The following is a 25748-nucleotide window of genomic DNA, read 5'->3' on the forward strand; positions in this document are numbered from 1 at the left end:
GAGCGCAACGGACTCAGGGTCGGAACATCCTGAACAGGGCTTTCGGCGGGTGTTTCATGTGAAAATATGTTAATTTTTGCGCTTTTGTCGTTTTGACTCAATTGTCGCTCTACAGCCACCGTACAAGTGTGACAAAATGCCCTCCATGTTCACTCTCATCACCAAGAGGTGAATTTGAGGCTGCTGTATCCAAATTTGGTTGGGCTCCAAGCCAACCGAGTGAGTGGGTAGAGTAATCTCGAGGCCGGTTGCGATTTCTAGCAAGTCGTACGTGAGTTCCGCTCAACCTCATCCTCTGATATTCCAATCAATCAGTCTACACATGTACTCAGTCACTCGTATTTTACTCACATTTTATTTTTCCATTAGTAAGTATAAGGCTTCTCGACCTTGAGGGCGCTGGACGCTTCTAACCTACCTTCATTGAAGACTGCTTGAGTTATCTCTCATTCAACGATTGTTTCGGCTCGGGGTATAATTCTTTGGCCAATTACCTCGAAAGCTCAAAAAGCCACTCGAGCGAAACAAACGAAGTTGTGAGAGCGATCTAATTCAAAACATAGAGGACTAAACGAAGACATGAGCTTCTCTAAAACATTCAAACGACAATTCACTGCGCGACGACTATTGTTTTATCTCATTTGGCATGGAGTACATGCAGCACTGTTTGTTTGGGGATGGTATTCTCAAAAATCAAACGATCAACTCGCCATCTTGAATTTGCTCACTTACTCGGTGTGGATATCTCGAGGTGCCGGTCTCTGCCTTGTATTGGATGGCGCCCTGATATTCCTACCCGGTAGGTGTATATAATCATTCATAGAGCTTGTAGTGTTCATTCCTTCAAAGTTTGTACATTTTATTAAGGCATCTGATCTTTTGCTTACAGTCTGTAGAAAAACAATCTCATTCCTGCGTCCGAAACTCACATGGCTGATGCCATTGAACGAGTGAGTTGATGGTTTTTTCCCCACAAAAATCGAGATACTCCCAATCCAAATGTCACTGGTTTACTAACGTCTATGTGTCCCTTCTGGTCCAAAGGAATACGTGGTTTCATCGCCAAGTTGCCTATTCCATGATCTTTTACAGCATGTGAGCGAAATACAATTTCAACGTAAGAAATGCTGATACGATACTGATGATGTTATCAAATCATCTACCAGGGTTCATACCACTGCCCACTACCGGAATATGTACCTTGTTGAAGCAACTCAAGTTCGGCCAAATACAGCCGTAGGAATTATGTAGATGTTCATAACAATTTCATCATCTCATCTTGGAGCTAATTGTGATGTTGTACTTTGATACACTCAGGTACACAGAGACTGGACCTTTAACAGGCCATATAATGCTTCTCATAATGGTTCTCATGGCTACGACGGCAGTGGGTTGATTTGTTATGAAGGCGATGTTGCTCAAGTGTTTGAGATTGTCTCTAATCACAATCATCACATGCTTTTTCCATCTAGCATTGGCGTGTGCGTCGACAATGTTTCGAAGCGTTTTGGTATACACACCAACTGGCATTCTTCTGGGCGGTATGTCCTTCCTGTCTTTTTGCCCAGTCACTTGAAAGGGGCACGGGATTGCGTGCTTAAGTGCTGAAGTATTGATGGGATTGGTATTTTGAAGATTGCTTTTTTTTCTCACGCGAGTGGATGTTTTGTGCGAGGTGCATTACCCGGTGCAGAAGTAAAGTGTATAGGATACAACGGAATTTATTACGAAATATTCGGGGGTGTATTGTATTTTTCAGAAAGGGTTTGGCGCGAGATTGCCGCTCGAAGACAGACAAGGATCACCAGTGTTCTTCTACATCCTTCGGGAACAGTAGAATTACGATTTCAAAAACCGAGTTTCAAATATGTTCCCGGACAATGGCTTTTTTTACAAATGCCAGAAGTTTCTCGATTTCAATGGCATCCTTTCACGATCTCAAGCGCTCCTGATGAACCCCACATCTCCTTGCATATGCGTCAGGTTGGCGACTTTACTCGAGCAGTCGGTCAGAGGCTTGGGGCTACACCCAAATTGGCGAAACAGCTCGACAGTATGGTCAAACCTGGTGTCAAAGGACAGGACGCACGCACTACAGGCTTTGTGGACATCAGCTCTGTTAGGAACATTAGGCTACCCACCATTCGGATCGATGGGCCCCATGGTGCACCGGCAGAGGATGTGTTTAAATTTCAGTTTGCTGTTTTGATTGGAGCAGGGATCGGTGTTACACCGTTCTCTAGCATACTGAAAAACATATAGTTGAGTCCATCTATTTGATTTCAAGTCACCTAATTTTACCTACATGAGCCTTGTCTGATGTAAAGTGCTATTTGAAATCACAAGCTTTAAGTACCAGAGAGGAGAGTTGCACAGATTGCGCAAAGTCCACTTCATTTGGTTGAACAAGGTGAACACTTTCTCCTGGGTGACCCTCTACATAACTGATCAGGAACCATAAATAAACTAAATGCATGGTCCTCTTCCATCTGTTTGTATAGGAGCCGGCTTCATTTGGATGGTTCCGAGACGTTCTACGAGGTTTAGAAGAAAGCATTCAAGAGCCCGATTTCTTGCAAATGGATATGTACCTCACCGGTCACCTCGATACTGACACGGTGATGAATGTCACTTTGAACAGTGCCAAATCTCAATATGATGCACTCACTGGATTAGAAGCTGGAACGCATTTCGGTCGACCAGACTGGAAACGTGACGTATTTGAACCTGCGAAGAATACGGTAAATTCTTTTTCTGCGCTTGAAGGCGAAGAGAAAAGTCGTAAAGTTGGAGTTTTCTTTTGTAAGTCTTAGATCAAAAGGGCTGATGAGAGCTCTAGATCTCATATACCTCTACTTCATAATTTTCATTGTCATACTGATGTTGTGATCATTATTTTACTGGATGATCAGGTGGACCAAGCGACTTGGGAAGGGTCTTGAAAACTCATTGCAAGGAGATCAAAAGTAGTAATTGCAGCTTTGAGTTTTATAAAGAGCATTGTGAGACATAATCTCCTTCATTTAATTCAGGTTTGTCGAGATGCTAATGTCATTTGATTGTCATCCATTGATAGTCTAAGCACCATTTGAATCACCATTCAAACTTCATTATATCTACTGATTTGGACACGGTGAAAGATTAGACTGAAATCAGATCTTTGATAAATAACTAATGCAAAATTTGCAGCTCAGATGGAATTCGGGACGTCTATTTCATAGAATCAACTTCTAATCACCAACCCTTCACAATAAAAGGAATATGTGGTGGATATCATAGCACTAGACGCGGGTATGATCTTGTAATCATAGCAGTAATTTGGAAGTTTTGACTTCTGTGATGTGATGGTATAGGATATAAAACTTCACAATATTCCATATTGGAGGATTCAAAATCTTTGATATCTTTCAAATGGCAGTGAGAAACTTGATTGTAAATCTTTAATAACTAGATTTTTCTTCTAAGATAGGTTGGGATACTTGTTTGGACAATTTGTAATATTTTTTACAAGAATTGTTTGAGAGATTGTGGTTAACATGGCTTGTGAGCAATGATGTTCTGATATGTTAATGCAATCACTTGAACCCTTGTGAAAAGTTATTATGGGGTCAAATGAATGTAGACTTCAAAGAAATTTAAAACAATCAGGTAGGAATATTTCTTTGGTGATCTTTTGTTTAAGAGGCTCACCATGTGTGGCAATGAAGAGATTTTTGCAAGAATTGTATACCTTTTAACTTACTGATTGTATCTTTTAAAACAAAGCCCATTCACACCACTGCACCTCCTTTGGACTCAATTTGGAGAGTGATTTAATCATTGTCAGCCCTTTATGAGCTTCTTTTTGTTTTTTAATGTGTTTGTATCAGTAGAATACCTTCATCTCTTTCACTGAATTGTTTGAACAATCAATAAATAGCTGTTGTTTTTGATTGTTTTGCCCCGGTCAACTTCCATTTGTCTCACTCACTCACTCGTGCACTTAGATTTGTAAGTAATGTATAAACAGCCCTTTATGGGCTTGTTATTGTTTTGCAAATCAGGTATACATGATTGGATCTATCTGTGGTGAGCAAAGGTTTGATGATCTACAATTTGAGCTTGGTTGAACTTCCTGTATTGTTGAGATAAATTCAACAGGTTTGTTTGTTATGGCCCCTTTCATGACATTGGCAACATTGTTCGTATCCAGATTGATCTTGCTTAGATTTGCTCAAAGCACCAAGTCGTCACCTAAGCAAACAAATTGGAACCAGATCACTAACTGATGGAGTTGGTTTATTTGGTATTTGTGCGAGTTGATTCTTTAAAACAGTTTGTTGGTGGGCTTGTACAGTTACATATCAAGTCTGAATATTCTCAAGTATTGTATCAATCTCAATGCACTAGAGTGGTTCAATAGGGGTAGAGCATAATCAAGTTGCCAATGATTGTCAAAGTGTTGAAACAGAAGATTATATGTATTTGGTTCAATAAGCTTTTTATGAAGTGCATGCAGGGTAAACCTTTGGATCCCAAAAGTAAATGATGCAAATTGAGTCCTTTTTCAACAACAGTGACTTTATGTACTGTTGATAAACCTGAGCAAAGGGACAAATTAGCTAACAACCTCAGGCATAACAAGTGATGTGGAAGAGAAATTGGAAACACACCTCAAGTGATGTGTAGTGTGAGATCTTCCTATTTCCCTTGCTCCAGATATTAGGGGTTGGGCAAAATTTTGATCAACTGGTTTTGCACCTCTGAGAAGCCCGGCAAAAGGAGTCGAAGATAGAGGAAGACATGTTTTCTGGGTTTCACACATCTGTTACAGGTCTGAGTTCAGCACCGGGAGATTTTAGGCAAGTGCCTGGGTAAGCTTTTGCCAGAAGGGAAGGATCTGGGGCTCTGTGAAAGGACCCAGAGGGGAGTCTGTGTGGCTTGTAGCGGCACAAATTACTTTTTGCTGTAAGAGTTTTGAATGGCTACAGCTTTGGCGTGATCAAGAATCACATCATACCGGTCTACTTTTTTGGAAAGCAAAAAGATTGATGAAAGTTTTGGTCGGTTAAGAGTGGCTTTGATATTGCTTTCTAGCCATCTCAAAAGGATTCTTAAATTGTTGAACTACAACTGAATGGGTTTTGCAAACTGGTTTGTCAAAATTTTGCCCAACCCCTATTGCCTTTTGATCAATTCAAAGAATGAGTGTGGTTGTATTTCATATTTCAATTGAGTTACTTTGATTTGCGGCTGTTGACAAAGTAGACCTAAATTTTGGTATACTGTAGCCAGATTTCCTGTTGACATCACAACCCATTGTTTGATTGAGGCATGTCCTCTTTTGACATGAGAGGTGACAGTATGACCAAAGTGTTTAACATCCTTTGTCTAAGCAAGGAAAAAGTTTTCCTTGGGTATGAACCAAGTCTTCTTGATGTAATTGAAGGCTCTTGAGCAAATCTGTGTGCTGATTGTCCTGATACAGTGATCAAAAACTTCAGGAGATAGAGAGTTACATATTTTGTTCCTTGCCTTTGATTTCTTCCATGCTTCATCAGTCAAGTACACTTTGTTTGTATGCCACTTGCAGAGTAGCTGGTGTGAATGTGGGAGCACCTGATTCAACCTATTCATTAATGCTAACTCTCAATCTGTCACCATAGCACTTGTTGGTAGTGTCTTGGAGCCCAAGAAGGCCTTCATCTGCTCTAAAATCCAAGTGTAATCTTTTTCTGTTTCTTGTAGAATAAAATCAAATGCTATTGAGACTGACTTGTGGGGTGCTGAGACCCCCATCATGTATAGTACTAGTAGGGGCATGTCAAATCTGAGAGGTAATGTAGGGCATCAGCCTGAATGGTGTTGAATCAAGCTTGAGTAAGATGTGGTACATATCAATTGGTCTTGTAAGTTAAGTCCATCAGTGATATATCACCAGTCCAGAGATCCTTAGTAGACAATGCACACACATTTGGAACCAATAACAGGCAGCATAACAAGTGGTCTGAATCTAGTTGGTATGTGTGAAAATCACCTTCTTCCTTCAGCTCATCAAGTAGAGTTTTGAGTGATGAATGACCATGCAAATGTTCATTACAATGTTCTTTAACCACATTTTAAATTTCTTGAGGAGTTGATAGGTTGTTTGGATCTGAACTTTTGAGGGTACTCAAGATAACTCAAGAGGCAGCACCTGCTTTTTCCAAGTCAAGGACCTCAGTAACCTGTTCATTTGTGTGTCTCCTTGCTGCTGTCATGTCTTCAAATCTCTTAGAAGGTTTGTGGTTTTGGTGTTCATTTTTTGATCTTAAGTGCCCATTGGCATGTAGTTGCATCATGCACAGCATTATCTGACCACAGACATCCTAGGAGGCAGGTGGAGGTTGCGTGTACATCTGAATCAATTGTTCTAGGTTGATCTCCGTGAGCACAGGCAAAGACCTGCTTCCTTGCTGGCCCCTTGCCTTTCTGTGCAAAGATGGTCCTAGTAATTATGAACCAGTATCCGTGAATTTTTGTGTGTGCTTGTAGGGAATCTTCAGCATTCTGTAGTTAGTGACAGACCGTCAAAAGACAGTTTAAATACATACAAGAAGGTCAAAGAGTTTGAATTTGCACCAATGAAGTGAGTTGAGATGAAAGTGCAGTGGTGTGAAAGCAATTGAAAGGATCTGATTTCTAGATTAAAAATTGAAAAAAAAATCCAGGTTGTTAGGTGTAGCTTAAGGTAAAAGGTACAGTCACTAAGGGGGGAGGTGAGGATACCACAAGCCTTTGTTGAAGTCTTTTTGGTCAAATTAAATTTGGAATTATTTGGGTGTGAGTTACAAGTTTTGGTTGCAGTAGCTTTGGGTTTGTTGCAAGGCATTGATTTAGTGAGTCAAGGTGATGCTGATGATTGAGCCAGTTGGATGGCAATGGCAGACTAAGGCCCCGTTTGGTATAGCTTTCAGCTTTTACAAATACATTAGAAATTAATAGATTATGCAGTGTATAATCTATTATTTTATGAAGCCAATTTTCAGATCTGAAATTCAATTTTCAAAGCAAAAAACCATTGATGGTGTTTGGTCTTGTTTGGTATTTCACCAAACAAGACCACATATCAATCAAAATATGTCATTTCTTGATTGGTCCATTTGATTTTGGACATTTAAGAGATCAACTGAACTTGGCTATTGATTCATTGATGACTCAATAGAATCATCACATTGATGGTTCAATGGAGATGATCAATAGTGAAATCACTTGGTCTGAGTCTGGACCCCTTGGTCTATATGTTCAACAAGAAACAAGTAATGTTGATTCTATTATCACCAGTAATTGATTGAAAGACAAAAGGCAAATCAATGATCATGAAGATTGAAAATGAAAGTTGAACTTGTAAGGATCACAGTTGTTAGAGCCAAGTTACAACAATTGAAGTACAAATCAGAGTAGAGTTGATAGTCTGAAAGTTTGAAGTGGCTTGTGTGATGGAGAAAGATTTGTTTGTAGTCGGCAAGACTTTGATCGGAAGTGGTCTTGAGTCTTGATGCAACAGAGCCCTGAGTTTTGAGGGTTCCTCCAGGTAATAATGAATTATCAAAACTTGAAAGCTGGTCTAGAGCAGCTTTCAAAATGATCAAAAATAATGGATTATTGACTATAAAATGGCTTTTGAAATGAGGGGCAAAAGAGGGCAAAAGCAATAACAAATGACTTTTTTTGAAAAAGTTTAAAATGGATTATTTTCAGAAAATAATACATTTCTCCCGGTTTTTGTAAGCTATACCAAATGGGGCCTAAGTGTGGACGGATTGATTTGGAGTTGGGCCTGAGTGATTCAAGTAGAAAGTTTGTCAACATCTGGCCCAGAGGATGAATTGATGGTATGAACTGAGTCTGAAGTAAACTTGTATTCAATCCCACACTGCTTCTTGTATAGTGGCTCTCAAACCTGCCCCGGTTTTCAAAAAACCCAGTTGACCCAGTTGTTTTTTGGCAGTAACTTTGTGTATCAAGTTGACATTTGTTGACAGCTCCCAGCCAAAAATTCAACTGGGGCAACCGGGTTTTTTGAAACTGGGTAAGGTTTGAGAGCCACTTATGCTTTGAGTACACCACAGGACTTACATATGACAGCCAGACACACTTTTTCTTGTGAGGGGAATCGAGTTTGGCTGGAGAAAATTTCATTCTTTATAAAACTTTTTTACCTATTGGTGGATTTGTTTGAACGATAGACACTTGTTGTCCCCCTCTCTAAGATGCTCCTTTCTATCAAAATCCCAAGGAATACTCTTTCAAGTTCCTTCTGAAGTTCAGGATTTTGGAGTGTGGTCAAGGGTTTTGACCTGTATTTGAACACTGAGAGTGGTTTATACAAAGGGGGCTACTAAAAAGTGCCCGCAAATAAAACCTGAGACCGCCCGCTTTTAGGATCCGATGATTACTAAAAATGTTTGACTGAATTGTGGTTCAGTCCCGAGGTAATAATTTGTAAGAAATCACACGGAAAGCGGGTGGTCTTGAAAATTATCAAAAACCCTACAAAACCTCCCGCTACATACCCACATCTCATCCTTCATATCAATCGTTTATCTCAACTGGATTGTGCAGCTAAACTTGAAAGACATTCAAAGCACTGAACACAATCAGACCCTCTCAGCACCCCCTCAGGCTTGACTACATATCCTCTGTCAATGAGGCCAGAAGCCTGACAGGATTCAAGGCTCTATTTGAAGGGTTCCCCAGAGTTTGATGGCTTCACTTGGTCTGGCCAAAGTCTCAAAGGTTGAGGCTAGAATCAACATCACTTGGATTCAAAACAGTTTTGTGGATTTCAGGGGGTTTATTGCAAATTTGCATAGCCTGTAAGTTGAATAACGAGTGGTAAAAAACCTTTCAAACCAATGCAAGACACATCTTATCGCATTCCCGAATTTCTTTGCTTCAACAAGCAAGACATGTATGCAATGAATGCCAAGAAGTTTGTGGTGTTTGAAGCGAGAGAGGAAAAAGAAACGAGTGCTAATCAATCATAGATTGACCAACTATTTTTGTGACTTTATCCAACTCTCGGATTAGCAACAGGCAGATCGAGGTCTTCAAAGACCAATCACATTGCCAACTTGGGTAAAAGAGACTGGCAGACAGAGGGGCAGTTCTAGCCTCATTGAGTTTGAATCTAGCCAAGTAAAAGCCGTTTGTGAGTGTACTCGTGTACTCAAGATCGCTTATCTCAACACCAGCCCATCAGCCAGAGGTTTATAATTATGGTATAGAGCTTGGTTAGAAAACAAGAAGAAACACAACAACTTGCTATCCTGGTTGTGAGATGTGGGTAGCGGGAGCCGGAGCAGGAGGTCTTGAAGGGTTTTCGATAATTTTCAAGACCGCCCGCTTTCCGTTTGATTTCTTACAAATTATTACCTCGGGACTGAACCACAGTTCAGTCAAACATTTTTAGTAAACACCGGATTCTAAAAGCGGGCGGTCTCAGGTTTTATTTGCGGGCACTTTTTAGTAGCCCCCTATACAAAATACAGCAAAGTTGACAAAAACCTTGAACTTCAAGCAAAAGCAGAGGGAGGAGTCTTTGGGTCTTTTTCAATGAATCAATGCGTCTCAGACAGGCAAACAATAAACTTCTTTGCCTCATGACAATCCACCAATCGGGGAAAAAGTTTGACAAGGAAGCCAGATTTCTCCTGCAAAAACGTTTTCCCCTCACAGGCCAAAGTGCCGCCAAAGCGTGCCTCGTTGTCATAAGTCCTCATAAGTCCCCGGCTGTGCTCAAAGCGTGCGAGAAGCAGCATGGGACTTGGACAAGTTTATACTGATGCGGTGAATTGAGAGGTGGGGATGGTTCAGAGTCGAGATCGATTGAAACCGTCGTATCCAAACTGACATCAATAGTAAATTGGGCTGAGGAACTCATTCCAGGAGCATTTCCCCTTTCCGGACCACCTTTGACTCTCCGGTAGGGGTAGTCAAGGTTGAACAGATCAAGGGAAGGTTGTTTAACAATTTGTTCAGTTGCGATTCGCAAGCAGTTAAAATGTTCAACTCCTGGATTTAGTACAAAGTTAGGAAGTCTGTTGTTTATTTTATAGCAAATAATCTGAGGAAAAGTGCTGTAATGTTAAGACGAGCTGTTGAACAGCCAAACTGTGTCTCTCTGTCTCTCTGTCTCCCTGATTTGAGAAGTAAAAAGCCGATAAACGAAGATGAGCAGTTGAGGATAAACCATGAATATATCGATTTCAGATGAGAAATTGACATACACTCATAACTTTGAATCTGATGTTTAACATGTAACTCTTGGTCTTTGGGTCTGGTCGTCTCATGGAGCTCATGGTAGTCTCTCCGTCGTCTCTCAGTCTCGTCTCACGCGGGCACTGCTGGGCACTGATCTCTTCTCCCACCCTCACCAGTCACCGGTACATTTCTAATTACTCCTTGTCTAAATCTAAAATCTTCATTCATACTAGTTAGAGCACCCACTATGGTGGGCGTGATTTATCGTAGATTTTGCGTTCCTGAGCGCCAAATTTGATGATGCGTGTAACAACTCAATTGTTAAACGCATGAATTCCACTATGGGATGATGTAACGTCTGCTTTACCAAAGATAAATCACTGTGGATCTGGTCGATCCACAGTGGTCTAATTTTGAAATGAAATAACTTATCTTTCATAAATTTCATCCAAAAAAGATCACCAAATGCCTGCTCCGAGCTCCTTGAAAAAGAAATCGAACGTCTTTTGAGGTCTTCAAACGACGATGACGAGCAGCAGGACTATGACCAGTTGGTCTTTGACGGCCTCTTCAATGAGCTCCCACCACCGCCACCCCTTCCTCATACTCGTATACGTATAGATGGAGACCGTGTTGCTCGCGGTCAGCAACTTTACAATGACTACTTCGCACCAAATGCCAGATACGAATCGAAATTTGAACGTCGATTTCGAATGAGTTTTAAAATTCGAACTTTGAAGTTCAGGTGTTGAAGTTTGAGGATGAGGTTTGAAGGAATGAATTGTGATGTTTTGTAGTTTGGGGTTTTGAAAACTACAGTTGTTGACCGATTATCGTACGATAAATCATGTCGTAGGGTTGCGTAGATCTGAGCACGCGGGGTGCAAGATTTAACGCAGCGGTACGGACCGCAAGCGTAAAACAGGTCCATAGTGGACCTGTCTGAATTTTAGCGTTAAGGTAACGCTAAATCACCTCGTAACCGCACCCATAGTGGGTGCTCTTAGTGTATCTCTTGTTTACCACTTCTTTACCTCGCATCGATTCTCTTGTGCTTATATCCTACCGTGACTCACTCCGAACTTCTTCTTCCTTCCTTCCTCCTCTTGCATTCTCCACCCACTATTCTGAACACCTTCATCATCAACTCAGGTTACACAAAATGTCTACATTAATCAGTAATCGATTAATGAACCCTGAAAGACTTCATCAGTCTCATAAAAGTGACAGTAATACTAGCTCTAAACAACAAGTATCAGCTTACATAGCAAAGTTCCCTCCAAAAGGAGAACTTGTTGGTCAATTCAATCCAAAGGTAGATTGATGATTATCACTCTTCGTAGGATCCTATTCGATCTATCTTGCTTGAAAGAACTGATCAGATCAACTTAATCTTTTAGGTAGACCCTCATTTACATTATGAGTTTGGTGGACCTCTTGGTACTTCCTTCATGATGGTTTTCTTTCCATCATTGATGTACTATTTCTTTATCTGTAAGCTCTCATCTTGACTTCTTATTCTCTGCCCATCGAGATTTCAAGTCGAATCAAAGCTAAAAACCGTCCATTATAAATCGATCAATCCGCATCTGTAAAACCGCTTGAAATCTTCGTCAGGTCTATGGTGCTATGATGGAAAGTTATCTCGACCAGACTCGTTGATGCCAAATGATGTGATAAGTTGGTGGACTGAATTTTGGGGTTTGATCAAATTGGTCAGTTCAAAATCCATCATTAAAAGAAGAGTCTTTCTCAATTACCCAAAAACTGATACTTTTTGTTTGAATCGATAGCACACTTGTCCAACTTGGAGCTCTTTTAGACTTTACACTGGTTTTATGCTCTATGAATTATTCTTGGCTTGGGTGATGCCAGGTGTTTGGCAAGAAGGTTTACCAATCCCTTCACTTAATGGTGGAAAGATGCTTTACTATTGTTCGTGATGACTTGATTTGGTTGATTATTGTATTGGATGATCGCTCATTTGTTTTGCTTGACTGTGGATCTTGGTGAACGGTAGGTAATGCGCTCGCCTCCTGGTACACGACTCTTGCAACTGTATTCGTTCTCGATCGATTTACACCATATTTCAAGCTAGTAGACATTTTCGATCAATTAGGTCATCTCATGACCATTGCTACTTTCTTTGGATTTGCGATCTCGATTTGGTATTACTTTGTTCCAATCTTACAAGGACAAAGTGTTAGAATGAGCGGAAATGCAATTTATGATTTCGTGAGATTTACCTCATTTTTTTCTGTAAAGTTTCAATTGACTGACTTTTTTTCTTGATTCAATAGTTTATGGGAGCTGCTCTTAGCCCTCGTATTGGTCATATTGACGTAAAGCTGTTTGCAGAAGTTCGGATTCCCTGGATTTTGCTCTTCTTGATCGCTCTTTCAGGTAGTGCAAAGCAATACGAAACCCTGGGTTATGTTACTTCAAACTCGATCTTTATGGTCATGGCCACTGGATTGTTCGTTACATTCTTTTGACTTTCAAGTTCAAATCTTCTCTTGATTGACTAAAATATGAATTTATAGGTACATCAATGCCTGCTGTAAGGGTGAAGAGATGATCCCTTTGACTTGGGATATGTGTTATGAGAAATGGGGTTGGTTACTCTGTTTTTGGAATTTCGCAGGGGTGGCATTTTTTTAGTTAGTTCAAGTCCACCTCCAACTCACCATTCCTATTTGATCACAATTTGACTGAGAACTTTTCAATAGCTGTCATTCTGTGATCCATATCACCAAACAAGCACCAACCGAATACGCATACTCGACTCCTATAACGATTGCACTCTTTGTCACTTATTTGATTGCTTATTACTTTTTTGATACCTCAATGAGCCAAAAATGTAGATTCAAGATGGAACAAGATTTAGGCTCTGAAGTGACTCAGAGAATGAATGGGTTTCCTCAATTACCTTATGGATATATCAAAAATCCTAAAATGATCGTTATGGATGGTGGTCGTAAATTGTTACTTGATGGTTGGTGGGCTTATTGTCGTAAACCGGTCAGTTATCAATCCTTTTTTGGTCTTTCTATCAGAAATGGTCATACATTCATTTATTTAAAACTAGGGATATTGACTCGATCGATCTCACTTTCTCTTACACTTACATTTGATCACAGAATTATACCGCTGATCTTATTCAAGGTTTATGTTGGGGGTTAAGTTCAGGTCAAACAAGTTGGATCCCATATTTCTACCCAGGTGAAATCTCATCTCCGCTTTTTCATCATCGTAGGTTGTCACAAGGAAAACGCCATTGATTTCTTGTTCCTTCTTTTCTTTTCATCTTAGTTTTCTTCTTATGTATGCTCTTACATAGAGTTACGAGAGATAATGAAAGATGTTCAAAAAAATATGGTAAAGGTTGGGAAGAATATTGTCAAAAAGTCCCTTACTTGTTAAGTCCGATTTTCTTTTTCTGATTTTATAGTTTCGATTCCTATCTTTCCCTTTCCCATATAACTGATTGTTCTGTTATGCTTTTCAGACTTATTCCCGGTGTTATTTGAGAAAGTAAAGTCCTATGGTATCACAATACTTGGTATATCCGATTCCCCAATATCTTTTCAAGAGTATTCACATCTTATTAAGACTTCTCAAATGTGATTCAGCAGTCTTGGGAATTAGAATCACTATCATATCATTCTCGCGAGTCTTTTTTCAATGGGACTCATGAACAACTAAGAAAAACCTCATCAATTCCTTTCCACTTTTTTTGTAATTTCTTTGTTTGTAACTAGTACTTCAATGAACCTTGTTATCTCTGTCTGCTATCCAAATACCTTCTGAAGGCCAATCGTATGCAATTATTTGTCGTTGCTTATTTGAAGACTTTGAAGTGTGTGTGTTTTTTGGTGAAGATTGATTTTTTTTCCTTCTTTTGGGATAAGGAGGTTGATATTTTTTTTATGAAGGAGTTGTCTTGATATTCGGAAAGAACTGACTCCAGTCTTGAAGTTTTTCAGGCTTTTTGTGCTTTGACTGGAACTCTTCACAAGGTCAGGGGTTCATAAATATGAGCTTGGATTTTGGACATGAATCTATGTGACCAAGAAGTGAAGTCTAAGAAACTTTTTGCATTGTGATCCATAAAATACTTTATTTGTACATTTTACCTGAATTTTCTTTGTTTCACCTGTTTGATTTTATCCAATTGAACCTGAAAAGATGCAAATGGTAAAGACGACTAAATATGTAAAAAACATGTAGACAGCTTACCTCACCTGAAGGATGTAAAGTCCATAAAGTTTGTATTCAAAAGAAGTTATCAAAGCCTGTTGAATAAAATAATTTCTTTTACCAGAAAGGTTTGATCATGTTGCCATTGGTCAACTATCAACTTTTTGGAATGATTGCGCTCGGAACTGGCGAAGAAATCTTCCATAAAAGGAGTCCTTCTCACACATTTCAATACTGAGACAGCGTAGCGATAGTGTAGCAATAGCGTAGCAGCGCACTCAAATAGTTACGCTGACCAAAGTTTTTTAGCGGAAATTTTTCAACCCAGCACGCTAAGAGATCCCTGCGATCCTTCAGGCTTAAGATTATTTAAGATGAGGCTCATGGGTCCTGGGGGGTCGACGCTTGGAGTGATTTGTTGTATTTCATCTCTTCTCAATTTCTCTGCTTCGATTTGTTGAATCAGAATAAATGCACTGAGATGTCTTCCGCCCACCTCCATCCTTTTTCGGACTCTAATTGGCGAGGAAAGCCGGATTTTTTATTCCCGTCCAAAGCCACTGCAGCTCTCAAGGGCCTCACTTAGATTTATGAATGTGTTTTACTACAGGAAAGCACAAAGTTGTCACTGATCACATGTTCTCCTTCTCTTCTTTCCCCAAAGATTTTTCTACATTCTTTCTGCCTTGTTCTCGCCTGTTCTCTTAATGCTATCATGAGAGAATAGAATTCCTCGCCATGACAATGTCCATTCCTTAAAGGACTTTGTAGGGTCCGGGACGGTCACGGTGGTCTCGGACCGCCTCGTGCTTCCTAACCCACTGTATGAGTCACCAAATGAGTCACCACCGGTGCCACATGAAATAATCAATCGGTGTCGAAGTCTGAAGAGAAGGTAAATATCCCTTGCCGGCCGTGTGGAGAGGGCTGTGTAAAGCCAAGGTATCCCAGCCTGCGGATCAGATTGTTACCTCCAAGGGAGGGTTTACCGATCGCCACCGAATCTTTCCAAAGGGTCTATACTACTTAGCTTAACAAAGCCCTCTCTGCGCGGCCGCGTCCGCGCCCTCGCAGAGGGGCTTAGGACTAATCGTCGATTTTTGGCTTGAGCACTACACTCCTTAAGTGTCTCTAAGGTGTTTTTCGGATTTTCACGCTTCCCTCACAAACAAACTTCACCTGACTCCGCAGGGAAAGTTGTTCTGATAAAATTTCTACATAATCTCGTAGTCTAGCATCATGGCCAGTGTGAACAGTGTGGCCAAAAAAGGAGGTTGATGATTCTTACAACACACCTGTAGAAATGATTCAAAAATCGGGTACGGTGCAAATTCACCCTGTATGCCCCTTTACAAGTGAGACATAAGGCTTGAAAACTCCCTCAAGAACAGCATGGTGAGGTAGTGTTTCTCTCGTGATAACAAGATATACACATGTAGAAAATGATCATGAACAACTTTCCCAGCAGCGCCAAGTGAGGTTGGTTTGTGAGGGAAGCGTAAAAATGCGAAAAACTCCTTAGAGACACTTAAGGAGTGTAGTGCTCAAGCCAAAAATCGACGATTAGTCCTAAGCCCCTCTGCGAGGGCGCGGACGCGGCCGCGCAGAGAGGGCTTTGTTAAGCTAACTATACTACCGACGTGAGACTACATCGACGTGTTCGCAAGACTGTGATAGAGGCAAATAAATATGTTACTTACATGCGCCTAGAGGATGCATATAAAGGCTATCGAGCCAATGGACTTTTGAATCCCGCATCCCATCCACAACCCATCTACATCGTGTCTCACCGTTTTTCCTTGTGTATAGACCCTTCTAGCTCTGCTTCTTCTTCTGACCTTCGACCACATCTTTTATTCCGAGCCAAGAAAGCCAATCATTTGAGACCTTTCTTCCTTGATTTCTGACAAAGTCATGCCTACACCAGCCTAAATTTATATATCATGCTATCTTTACAAACAGCTCTCGTTCTGGGTCTTTGCATGTTTTTACCAAGCGTAAGCTACCTTTGCATTCTGGACCATAAAACCCCTTTGGTAAAAATTTAGCAATGCTAATTCGGAGGGAGGGATCTTCTTTTGCATTCCTTAGTTGACCTTGGCAGATGATCACCCACCTCAGAGTGCAGAAGTATACTGGCGCTGGAAAGATGAAGGAAATTCGAATCCACAAGACTATGGTATCTTCACTGGTCACGCTACGGTTACATGGACTAGAAGTGCACATTGCAAGTCGACCGGTGTAAAACATAACTGGGTACCCCAGTTGAGTGGCTCGGTTGTGTCGGTCACGGCGGTGACCAAGCAGGGTAGTAAAGATTATATGGATCCCAAAAGCATTGCTCATTGGGTTCATTACGAAGACACCATGAACGGATGTGACGTGCACTCGAGGACTGACTTCACAGTTTACAAAGGTGGAGATCGATCACAGAGGATGATCATCCGACTTCCTGATGTAAGCGATCTCTTTAACACTTACTTCTTCACTTTCCCACTTCCATTGAGGCGTTTGGGACGCGCACGAAAGCTCAAGGTTGCTAATGTCTGGTTTTTGGTCTAAACACATCATATCGACAATTTGTGATGTTTTGATCCTTTTCTCACCTCATCAGATCTGCACCGGTACGTAATTCGATTTTTCAAGAGTCTTTTCCATAATCCACATTTCACCAAGTGATGAAATTGTTTGTTTTGGAATGTTTAGATGTAAGCTGTAAAGGTCCAAACAAAGAGAAACCTAATGTTCAATGTTTGAATGGTCAGTTTTTTGCTTGATGATCTATGTACTTGCTTCAAAATGTTTCTTTTTCTGAATTCATCCTTTTATTTGCACACTCATATACAGGTCCAAAAGGAAAGATTGTCATGTACCTTGGAAAATGGATTGATGAATGCTTTAACGCTTGAGCTTGGCTCCTCCACCTTCCCATCTCTTTGTTGTGAATCAAGAACCAAGCCAAGAAGGCCGTTTTAGTTTTTATTTTGGTTGCTATCTCCGTATTTTTTTCCCAATGCACTTACGAATCTTGATAGATAAATTTGTCATGTTTTTTTACCTTGAACTGTTTCTTTTGTTTGGTTTTCACTCAACTCCTTCATAAATTAAACATCTTATAAATTTGAGTATTTTGATGTCATTCAATTGATCCATGAGGGGTTTGGATACCTTTCATCATTATCTTGGCTTGCTTTTGCCTGCTGCGACGACAAATTTTTGCAAGAAAAGAGTTGTCAATCTTTCTTAGAATGGCTATTCATATCCTCCTTAGCACTCATCAATTTCTGATCTAAAGTGAAAATTTTAGATATGAGCCAGATGTATATATATTATCAATGTAAGAAGGGATCATGATTGCGTAACTGATCTTCGTCTTACTTGATTTTTTACAGTGCATAGTATATATCCTAATTTATGTTAATTATCCTCATTTTGAATATTTTGATTTTATGAAAGTGAACATGAAAAAAAGATCAAGACCATGTATTGCAAGCTAAATGACTACATGTAGTCCATCAAAATTCATATTTCATCGCTTGCTATGTTCAAACCCCGCGCACAAGGCTTTGTGAATTTGTTAAGATTGTGATTCTGGTGGGTTATAGCTGGCTATCAATTTCTTTGAATATAACGCGCTGAACATTGACGGGAAAATCTTCCATCAAAAGAAACCTTTTCACATACCTGGCGAATTTTTACTTACGTAGATTTTTGCCAACCATTGCCCAAGAAATTAGTCAGAAAATTGTTAAACATATCTTATGATGATTGATTGAATGGAAATCTGTCGTCTGTTGAGACGGGAAGGCTTTGATCCACCAAAACCACAAGCTGGTTCTCTGAAAACCCCCTGTGAATACCCTATTCTGAAAGCTTCCTAGCGGGATGGCCAGAAGAGCTTCATGGCCGATAAACTCGACTCCTTTCGCGGGTCACATGGCGATTTGTGAGTGGTGGTGAGTCGTTGTGCGTGGGTTGCATTCATGATTCGAGTCTTGCGCTGTGTGCAAAGTATGTATGTCTGTACAGCATGTATGTGATTACATATTGAAGCACACAATGCGAACACTGCCTCATAGTGTTACATATGCTATAAAAACGTCATCGATCGAGATTTAGTTCTTGGCTCTCTCAAGCTCTTTTCCCCAACCGATTGATTCTTCAACCAAAACCAACCACTTCCATATCACTCCATAGAACTTACCTATCTCAACTTTCATACCTTCATTCTCTTTTAAAATGTCAGTCTTGCTCACAGTTCTTCTTACCAAAGATGTTATGGTGTGGTGGTACCACCTCTGATACTGATCTCACTGGTTTCCTTTGTATGGTGACCACAGGACCACCGCCTTAGACCAGCTTAAGCAGTATACCACTGTCGTATCTGATTCTGGTGATTTTGAAAGTCAGTGCCCGCTTTCGTTTGTCTTCGTTGTAACTCTTATGTTACTGATGCATATGTTCATTGGTCTATCTCTGCATCCACAAACATGCAGGCATTGCCCAATACAAGCCTCAGGTGCGTATTTTCAATCTGATTCAAGATCGAGTAGATGTCGTTGTCCACTTTTACTGAGACTTGGTGCGTATTAGGATGCGACCACCAACCCTTCGTTAATCTTGGCTGCGGTCAAGAAACCAGCATACGCTAAATTGATCGACGTAGCTGTCCAATACGGGAAGTCACAAGGAGGGTATGTGTAATTCCCGGTATCAATATGTACCTGTAGAGTAAATCCACTGACGAACAAAGCGTAGGTCGATCGATAACCAGGTAGATGCTACCGTCGACAGACTCCTAGTCGAGTTTGGCAAAGAGATTCTGGCTTTGATTCCAGGCCGAGTTTCGACAGAAGTCGATGCGCGTTTCTCCTTTGACAAGGAAGCCACCAAACAAAAAGCCAAACATCTCATCGAGTTATACAAATCACTTGGGATCAGCAAAGATCGAATCTTGATTAAGATTGCTTCTACCTGGGAGGGAATTCAGGCTGCAAGAGAGCTAGAGAAAGAGAACGATATTCACTGCAACCTTACTTTACTCTTTGGATTCGGCCAGGCTGTTGCTTGTGCTGAAGCTGGTGTTACCTTGATCTCACCTTTTGTGGGTCGAATCTTGGATTGTGAGTGATCTTCATTAAGCTTGTTTACAGTGTTGAATGATCGCACCGCTTTTCGGGACCCGATCATCTAGATTGCACAATGTCTGACCTGTAATGTTTTGTATCTATCTTGATTCGCAGGGCACAAGGCAAAGAACCCTGATGGCAAGTTCGACGGTGCCAACGACCCCGGTGTGCAATCTGTTCAAAAGATATACCGTTACTACAAGCAAGAGGGTTACAAGACGATCGTGATGGGTGCTTCGTTCCGTAATGTGAGTAGGCTAATGTTCATCTCCCTAAGTTGTCATTGCAAGAATTGACTGAGTTGCGAATCTATGTAGACGGGCGAGATTGAGCAATTGGCAGGATGTGATTTCTTAACTATCTCGCCCAATTTGTTGGATGAGTTACACAAATCTGACAAAAAGATTGAACAAAAGCTAAGTGTTGACAAAGGTAAGCTTATCAGACCTTTTCGGTATTCAAGCCTCACAACACATCTGTTTTTCGATTCATGACATGGGCTGATCCGAGTTTCTCATTTGTTTAGCTACCACTGGTGAAAAATTGGCAAAAGTGTCGTATGTCGACAACGAGCCTGAGTTTAGATGGGCCTTACTACAAGACCAGATGGCTTGGGACAAACTACACGAAGGTATTAAGAAGTTTGCAGAGGATTCTGAGACACTTAAATCGCTCCTCAAAGAAAAAATCGGCAAGGCTTGAAAGAGGGATCATACATAGAGTTTTTTGTTCTATCTTTGTAGCAATCGATCCCATTCCCTGCCATACGCAACTTTGCATTACCTTTCTCATGATGTACTTTATATGCACTAAGGTGACATTGGGCAAAAGATAGACAATGTTACCAATCCCCACTCAATCCCGCCTCTTGATAGAGCTGTAAGAGGCTATGTGGAGCACTTTGAATTTCGGACCATGACACTGATATGAGGTGATGATGAAAGATGCCCACGAAGATCATATGTCATACTATGGATGCAAAGCTCCGCATTGTTTACTAAATCCTGGAAATTCTCTCAATGGCAAGGTATCAAGAAGCTGTCCTGTCTTGTCTGCATGAGATATCATGAAGCTCATTTTCTGGGTTTAGATGAATTGGACAAGGACCTCCTTGTCAGACTTTTAATGTGACAGATGTGATGTGCTGCATACTCCAATCATTCTTGTTATCATCATTGGAAGAGACAGAAGGAGGCTCTTAATGCTCCAAGCATAAAACTCTGACCACTTACTAGGTGGATTTTGTTGATGTATCATGCATTTTGAATGATGGTTGTAAGTGTAAAATGTCATTTTGTGTGGGGTGCATGAAGAGTTTCATGAAAGAAAACTTGAAGAGTGACTTCATATCCTAATGGACAAAAATCTTGATAATTGGACAATACTGTCACAGAAGGTAATTCACAGAAAGGACAGGGTATACTTTTGGCCCAAGGCTTGAAAAAGAGCAAGGAAAGCAAAAACATACTTCTGCTGAAAAATGACCTTGGAATGTTTCTCAATGATCAATATGATCCAAGGCTGCGAGAACTTGTGTCAAGGCGGCGCTGAGCATTTCATTCTCATATTATCAAGATCTACAAAAGAGATTCTGATCATGACCAAAAGGTCAAGCATCAGAAAGATATACTTGACTGACTCTCTTTGGAACCTAGTATATGAAGCCTTTCCTTTGACCCTAGTTTAAATCAATCAACCATCAGCAATGTTGGCTATTAAGAAAATTTCTTAACCAACAGGTAAATAATATAGTATTCAGTAGGTTTTGGATTTTTTGGAAGTGAGGCTGTTCAAGGTGAACAAAATTAAAAGTCTTGATTGATACCCCAATGATTACCAAATATAGGGAACCATAAATAATGCAGAATGTATAGGAGATCGTGATCCATCCTTCTCAAAGGATGAACATATACCTGAATTCTGAAAGTACCTTGGATTTCTGGTCATGATGGAAATGTGATTCCTTTGTCTTGTAGGACTCCACCAGAGCTTACAACTAATACCCATCACAAGCAGCATTGATGAATGATCTATTAGTATGACGCCAGAGTAATTTTCGATGCATGTGCATCCAATTCAGCTAGTCAGAATAAAGTCATACATATCAGGCAAGTGGTGTATTCATTGTGAAAAATCTCAATTCAAGTCTTCTGTGGATCAATGTCTCAATCCATTACAGAATTATTCATGTACTATTTCCATGCTTCATGGCATAAGACTTTTGTAGGTCATCAGTCATCTGAAGGGTTGTGTCTCAACTTGTCCTAGACTACTGAATCCTGTCTGATAAACACCTGTAGGTGAGGTCCATTTGAGGGACACCCAGGTGGAAATAGTTTATCACGGTACCTCACAATGGCTCTAGGCTCCGATTGTTTTGGAAAGAGGTACGCTTGCTGAAGGTTTTATATGTAAGAGAAAAAATTGTTCTTAATTACAAAATGATCCAAAACAGAAGATCAAGTGTGAAAAACAAAAGACATCATAGGATTGACTTCGATCCAACTTTATTACCCTTATATCAACCTCAAGCAGGTCCTAGATCCCAAGAAGAAACCATACGTCATCCAAGGTTTTTTATGTTCAAAAACCTAGTAGAATCATTTCCCAGTGCTTGTCATCTGACTAAGCGCAAATGCCAAGCACCACGTTAGACTAGTTCCATCGTCTAAACTATCCGTCGTCAGATTACTGGCAAGTCCCTCGAAGATAGTTCGAGGCTCAACCGTTGCGTATTGGGTGTAAAGAAGAGTACGATAACCTGTTATATCGCGCAGGGGGACAAGGCATTGTATTAGTATTTGACCCAGATGCGGATTGGAACAGATAAGCGTATGAGCCTACCACTAGTACGGTTGCTAGCGATCGTAGAGATCTGCTGATTGGTGGGATCTGTACTAGGTCCACTGTTTACCCATTCTTCCTTGACAAAATCAATGGCACGAGTGAATGGTGTGATTGGAGTGATGGGCAAGACCTAAGAGACAAGATCCAGAATGATGTTTAGGGGCAACGATGAATGTCGAGGATTTTTGCAAAGTGAAAACTCACTTGTATCATATGAGCAGCCTCTTTGAGTTCCTTTCAAAAGTTGGCGAAACCAAGATCAGCTCAAGCACCTTGTCGGAAGAAAATGTAAAGTTGACTCACTGAAAAGAAGGTAGTATAATTAACCAAGTTTTCATACATCACTCCAGCTACACGGTTCTGGATGAAATTTCCTGGTTGGATCGTATTCTCTTCTGTCATGAGGTAATAAAAATTGATACTGCGTCGTAAAATAGTCAATTGAAGATCGGCCAAACCTCCCAGCACAGACCTCGAGGTTACCTCTGCCCAACTCTTGACGGCATAAAAGAAACTGTTGTAAAGATTTTAATGTGAGAGTCTGTATCCATATTAAAACAAGTATGAGTTTACGCACTTGACATCCTCACTCGTACTCTGATTGGACGAAAAACTAGGTCAGTTCTTGTATCAATTGGAAGAATAAGATCACGAGGTCTAACTTCTTCATTTTTTCCATTGATGGAACTTTGTAAACCAGTAGCTAGACAGTGTCCCAGGAACCAATCGAAGTGCCTCGAAAACGGGAAGTAACTATCCTTATCGGGAGCTGGATTATTGACATCTCGAATCAAAGACTCGACAAAGAAAGACACCTTATCACGAAAGCTTGGATCAAGCTTGACGAGAATAGCAGCCGCATGAATGAAGTATCCATAATGGAAATGATGATCTATCAAAAGGGTACATTGGTGTTGGCGTCAATTAAAGATGATCAAAAGGTGAGATTAACAAAAGACAGACCATTATACACGCCATTCCCAAAATCAGCATACTGATCACCCGTTTTCAGGAATGTAGAACTGATAATTCCTTTCCAGGTTCGCTCATAAACTAAGGGATCCGTAGCTCTCACAGCCTTAGGGTCCAGGAATTGGAGGAAACTGTGTTGCGTTTGGTTCACACAGTGCGAGGTCAAGTTGGAGTCTTTGAGTATTTCGGAGATGGCGAGGCACTGCAAGGCCTGTTTGGCTAGCTTTTTACCACTAAAATCTGGAAGTGTAAAGTTTGCAACACCCATAATGGTGCATCAGATAAAGTTTGCAACGTTGATGAAAATGAACAAACAACGTACACCAGCTTGTTAGGTTTGACTCCGCAACAAAATCAACACTAAGGTCCTTGATGGCCACTTGTCGAAGGATATCCAAATCTCGAGATGTGGGTGAAGCAGGGTGACTTAATTCTGGATTGAAGGGACGAATGGTGTAACGTTTGACAGCTTCGATCTCTGGCTCTATGAATTTCCATGTCTTGGACGCGTACAAAACCATATCGCCGTTCACTCTGGAGTTAAGGACTACTTTAGGTTTGACAGGACTGATTGAGGAAGACATGGAAGCCGCATGATGAGGGAGTGCAAACAGCAACGGAGGCATAGAGTTCTTTCGAGGTCCCGAAGTTACTGTATTAAGCAACAAACACGCACGAAAAGGGTGGACATAAATTTCAGCATCAGTCTACACTGCTCGGTCTCGGCTATATGGAACAGGAAATCATACCCCAATCGAAACCGTAAGTGCCGCTGCCGACCGCGCCAGTCGTTATCGTAGCGCCAGTGACCCAAACTCCAACACTGCGATCATACAATGCCTCTTCTGCGGATCCCACTTTAGCATTGTCACTTAGCCTAACAACTTGGATAACACCTGTCCATTCACCGTTCAAGCTAACAAGTTCCGAGGGCGAGTTCGGCGACTTTTGAAGCTGAAGAGGTCTCTGAGTAGAAGTTGAGGCAGCTCTCGCATAAATCAACCAGGTAGAATTATCGCTGTAAGACACGCGATATTTGCTGAAACGGGTCGGAGAGTTTTCGGAGTCACATTCATCAGATGCGATATTGGCTTCAGGATTTGTCTCATGTGGCGACTCAACCGCAGTAAAGGATATTATCTTGTATGTTGAGCGGATGGAAGGGGTGAGGTCTTGATAAATGAATGTCAGAAAAGCCGCCCCTCGACAGAGAGGAGAAGTGAGCTGAGGGCGATGGGTTGTAAGTGTAGAGGTATAATCTGCACTGGCACCCGCCAATGTAAGAGTCAAGGATGCAGTGAGCTCGGACCAATTTGAAAGTTCGGCACGGACGCTGGCTGGAGTCAATTCTTGAGCCCCCATACTGATAGTAGCATTGAGGGGGTAAGTGTATGATCGCGCTACCGTTCGCCCAGTATCATTTGCTGGGTAAGCATATATACGCTGAGCCACGGATGCATGGAACACGCCAATTCCTACAATAGCCTGAGAATCTGATATCGAAAGCGTGGAGGACCCGTTGAGGTAGGCGATAGCGTACGGCAAGGAAAAAACAGGATCGGTGCCTTGACTAGCTGGTAAGAGGAACTGATTGTACCACTTGCTGGTTCCAATTGGCACATAGTCGTCCGTCGCGCCTAGCCGTAGGCCTGAGGCTGGCAACAAGTTTACCGGCTTCACTGGATGTTGTACAGCATTTTGGAAGAAGGCAGGAGGTTGAGTAGCAATCGGTTCGAATAAAGGCCCAGCGACCTGTGGGACAGGTGGTCTGATGGGAAGTCGGAATGGAACGGCCATCACACCGCGAATGACTTGCACAACGAGGCCATGTTTCGACACAGGTGTGCTGGGAATTGAGGATGAAGCATTGGCAACGCCGACATGCAAAGTTTCAGGCAGCACGGGAAGCGTGATACCGAGACCATTTGTGGATGGCGAATCAACATTCCGTTTGGCAGCGGTCGATCGTGCATCAGAAGGCTGGACCGGAGTGAGACTGCCCTCAGCGAGACTGCACAATACGAATCCTACGCAGGGCGCCCGAATCAAGTACGAGTTTAATCTCATACCCGATATCTGTGGCACTACACCGTCACATAAGAGCGCCAGTCAGTTTACAAGAAAAAGTCCGAGCTTCACGGGATGGCGAAGACGAATGAGCAAAAAGGATTCTCGCGAACTCACGATGGGAGTCGGACTACTGCGAATTTTTGAATATCTTGTTTCGCTCGCGAAAGTATGAGTTCGTGAGGAGTACGCGGGTATTGAATTTGACCAAATTATACGAAGCTGGCGCGATATGTAGACCTGATTTAAAAAAAAGTTGCTACGTTCTAGAGATTGTGGTGTTAAGGACTGAAAGGAATGACTGAGTAT

At 41.2% G+C, this 25748-nt stretch overlaps 5 protein-coding genes across 5 annotated transcripts; 4 read left to right on the forward strand and 1 right to left on the reverse strand.

Annotated features, from left to right (window-relative positions):
* Nucleotides 1–579: 579 nt before the first annotated feature.
* On the forward strand, nt 580–3013 carry MELLADRAFT_95564 (uncharacterized protein; the record flags this gene model as incomplete). Its single annotated transcript, XM_007418082.1, has 9 exons — nt 580–799; nt 890–950; nt 1167–1247; nt 1318–1387; nt 1473–1541; nt 1636–2261; nt 2347–2410; nt 2502–2802; nt 2913–3013. The coding sequence occupies 9 exons, from the start codon at nt 580–582 to the stop codon at nt 3011–3013; spliced, it is 1593 nt and encodes a 530-aa protein (XP_007418144.1).
* An 8234-nt stretch (nt 3014–11247) lies between these two features.
* Nucleotides 11248–14079, forward strand: MELLADRAFT_73573 (uncharacterized protein; the record flags this gene model as incomplete). Its single annotated transcript, XM_007418073.1, has 11 exons — nt 11248–11539; nt 11625–11718; nt 11842–11939; nt 12018–12159; nt 12245–12459; nt 12525–12700; nt 12768–12884; nt 12954–13245; nt 13365–13446; nt 13537–13642; nt 13733–14079. The coding sequence occupies 11 exons, from the start codon at nt 11387–11389 to the stop codon at nt 13752–13754; spliced, it is 1497 nt and encodes a 498-aa protein (XP_007418135.1).
* A 2288-nt stretch (nt 14080–16367) lies between these two features.
* MELLADRAFT_113412 (uncharacterized protein) lies at nt 16368–17333 on the forward strand (the record flags this gene model as incomplete). Its single annotated transcript, XM_007418090.1, has 5 exons — nt 16368–16421; nt 16516–16881; nt 17039–17048; nt 17131–17184; nt 17272–17333. 5 exons carry the CDS (start codon nt 16368–16370, stop codon nt 17331–17333), a joined length of 546 nt encoding a protein of 181 aa, XP_007418152.1.
* Nucleotides 17334–18558: 1225 nt separating this feature from the next.
* MELLADRAFT_76059 (uncharacterized protein) lies at nt 18559–20410 on the forward strand (the record flags this gene model as incomplete). Its single annotated transcript, XM_007418076.1, has 8 exons — nt 18559–18665; nt 18765–18829; nt 18921–18943; nt 19018–19118; nt 19183–19547; nt 19668–19801; nt 19871–19985; nt 20080–20410. Coding segments are annotated over 8 exons (981 nt in total).
* A 1743-nt stretch (nt 20411–22153) lies between these two features.
* MELLADRAFT_95567 (family 81 glycoside hydrolase) lies at nt 22154–25169 on the reverse strand (the record flags this gene model as incomplete). Its single annotated transcript, XM_007418083.1, has 9 exons — nt 22154–22314; nt 22398–22530; nt 22605–22634; nt 22704–22914; nt 22978–22997; nt 23063–23292; nt 23364–23612; nt 23695–24024; nt 24122–25169. 9 exons carry the CDS (start codon nt 25167–25169, stop codon nt 22154–22156), a joined length of 2412 nt encoding a protein of 803 aa, XP_007418145.1.
* Between the last annotated feature and the right edge of the window lie 579 nt (nt 25170–25748).

Source organism: Melampsora larici-populina (assembly GCF_000204055.1).
Source record: "Melampsora larici-populina 98AG31 unplaced genomic scaffold MELLAscaffold_84, whole genome shotgun sequence".
NCBI classification, from domain to species: Eukaryota; Fungi; Basidiomycota; class Pucciniomycetes; order Pucciniales; family Melampsoraceae; genus Melampsora; species Melampsora laricis-populina.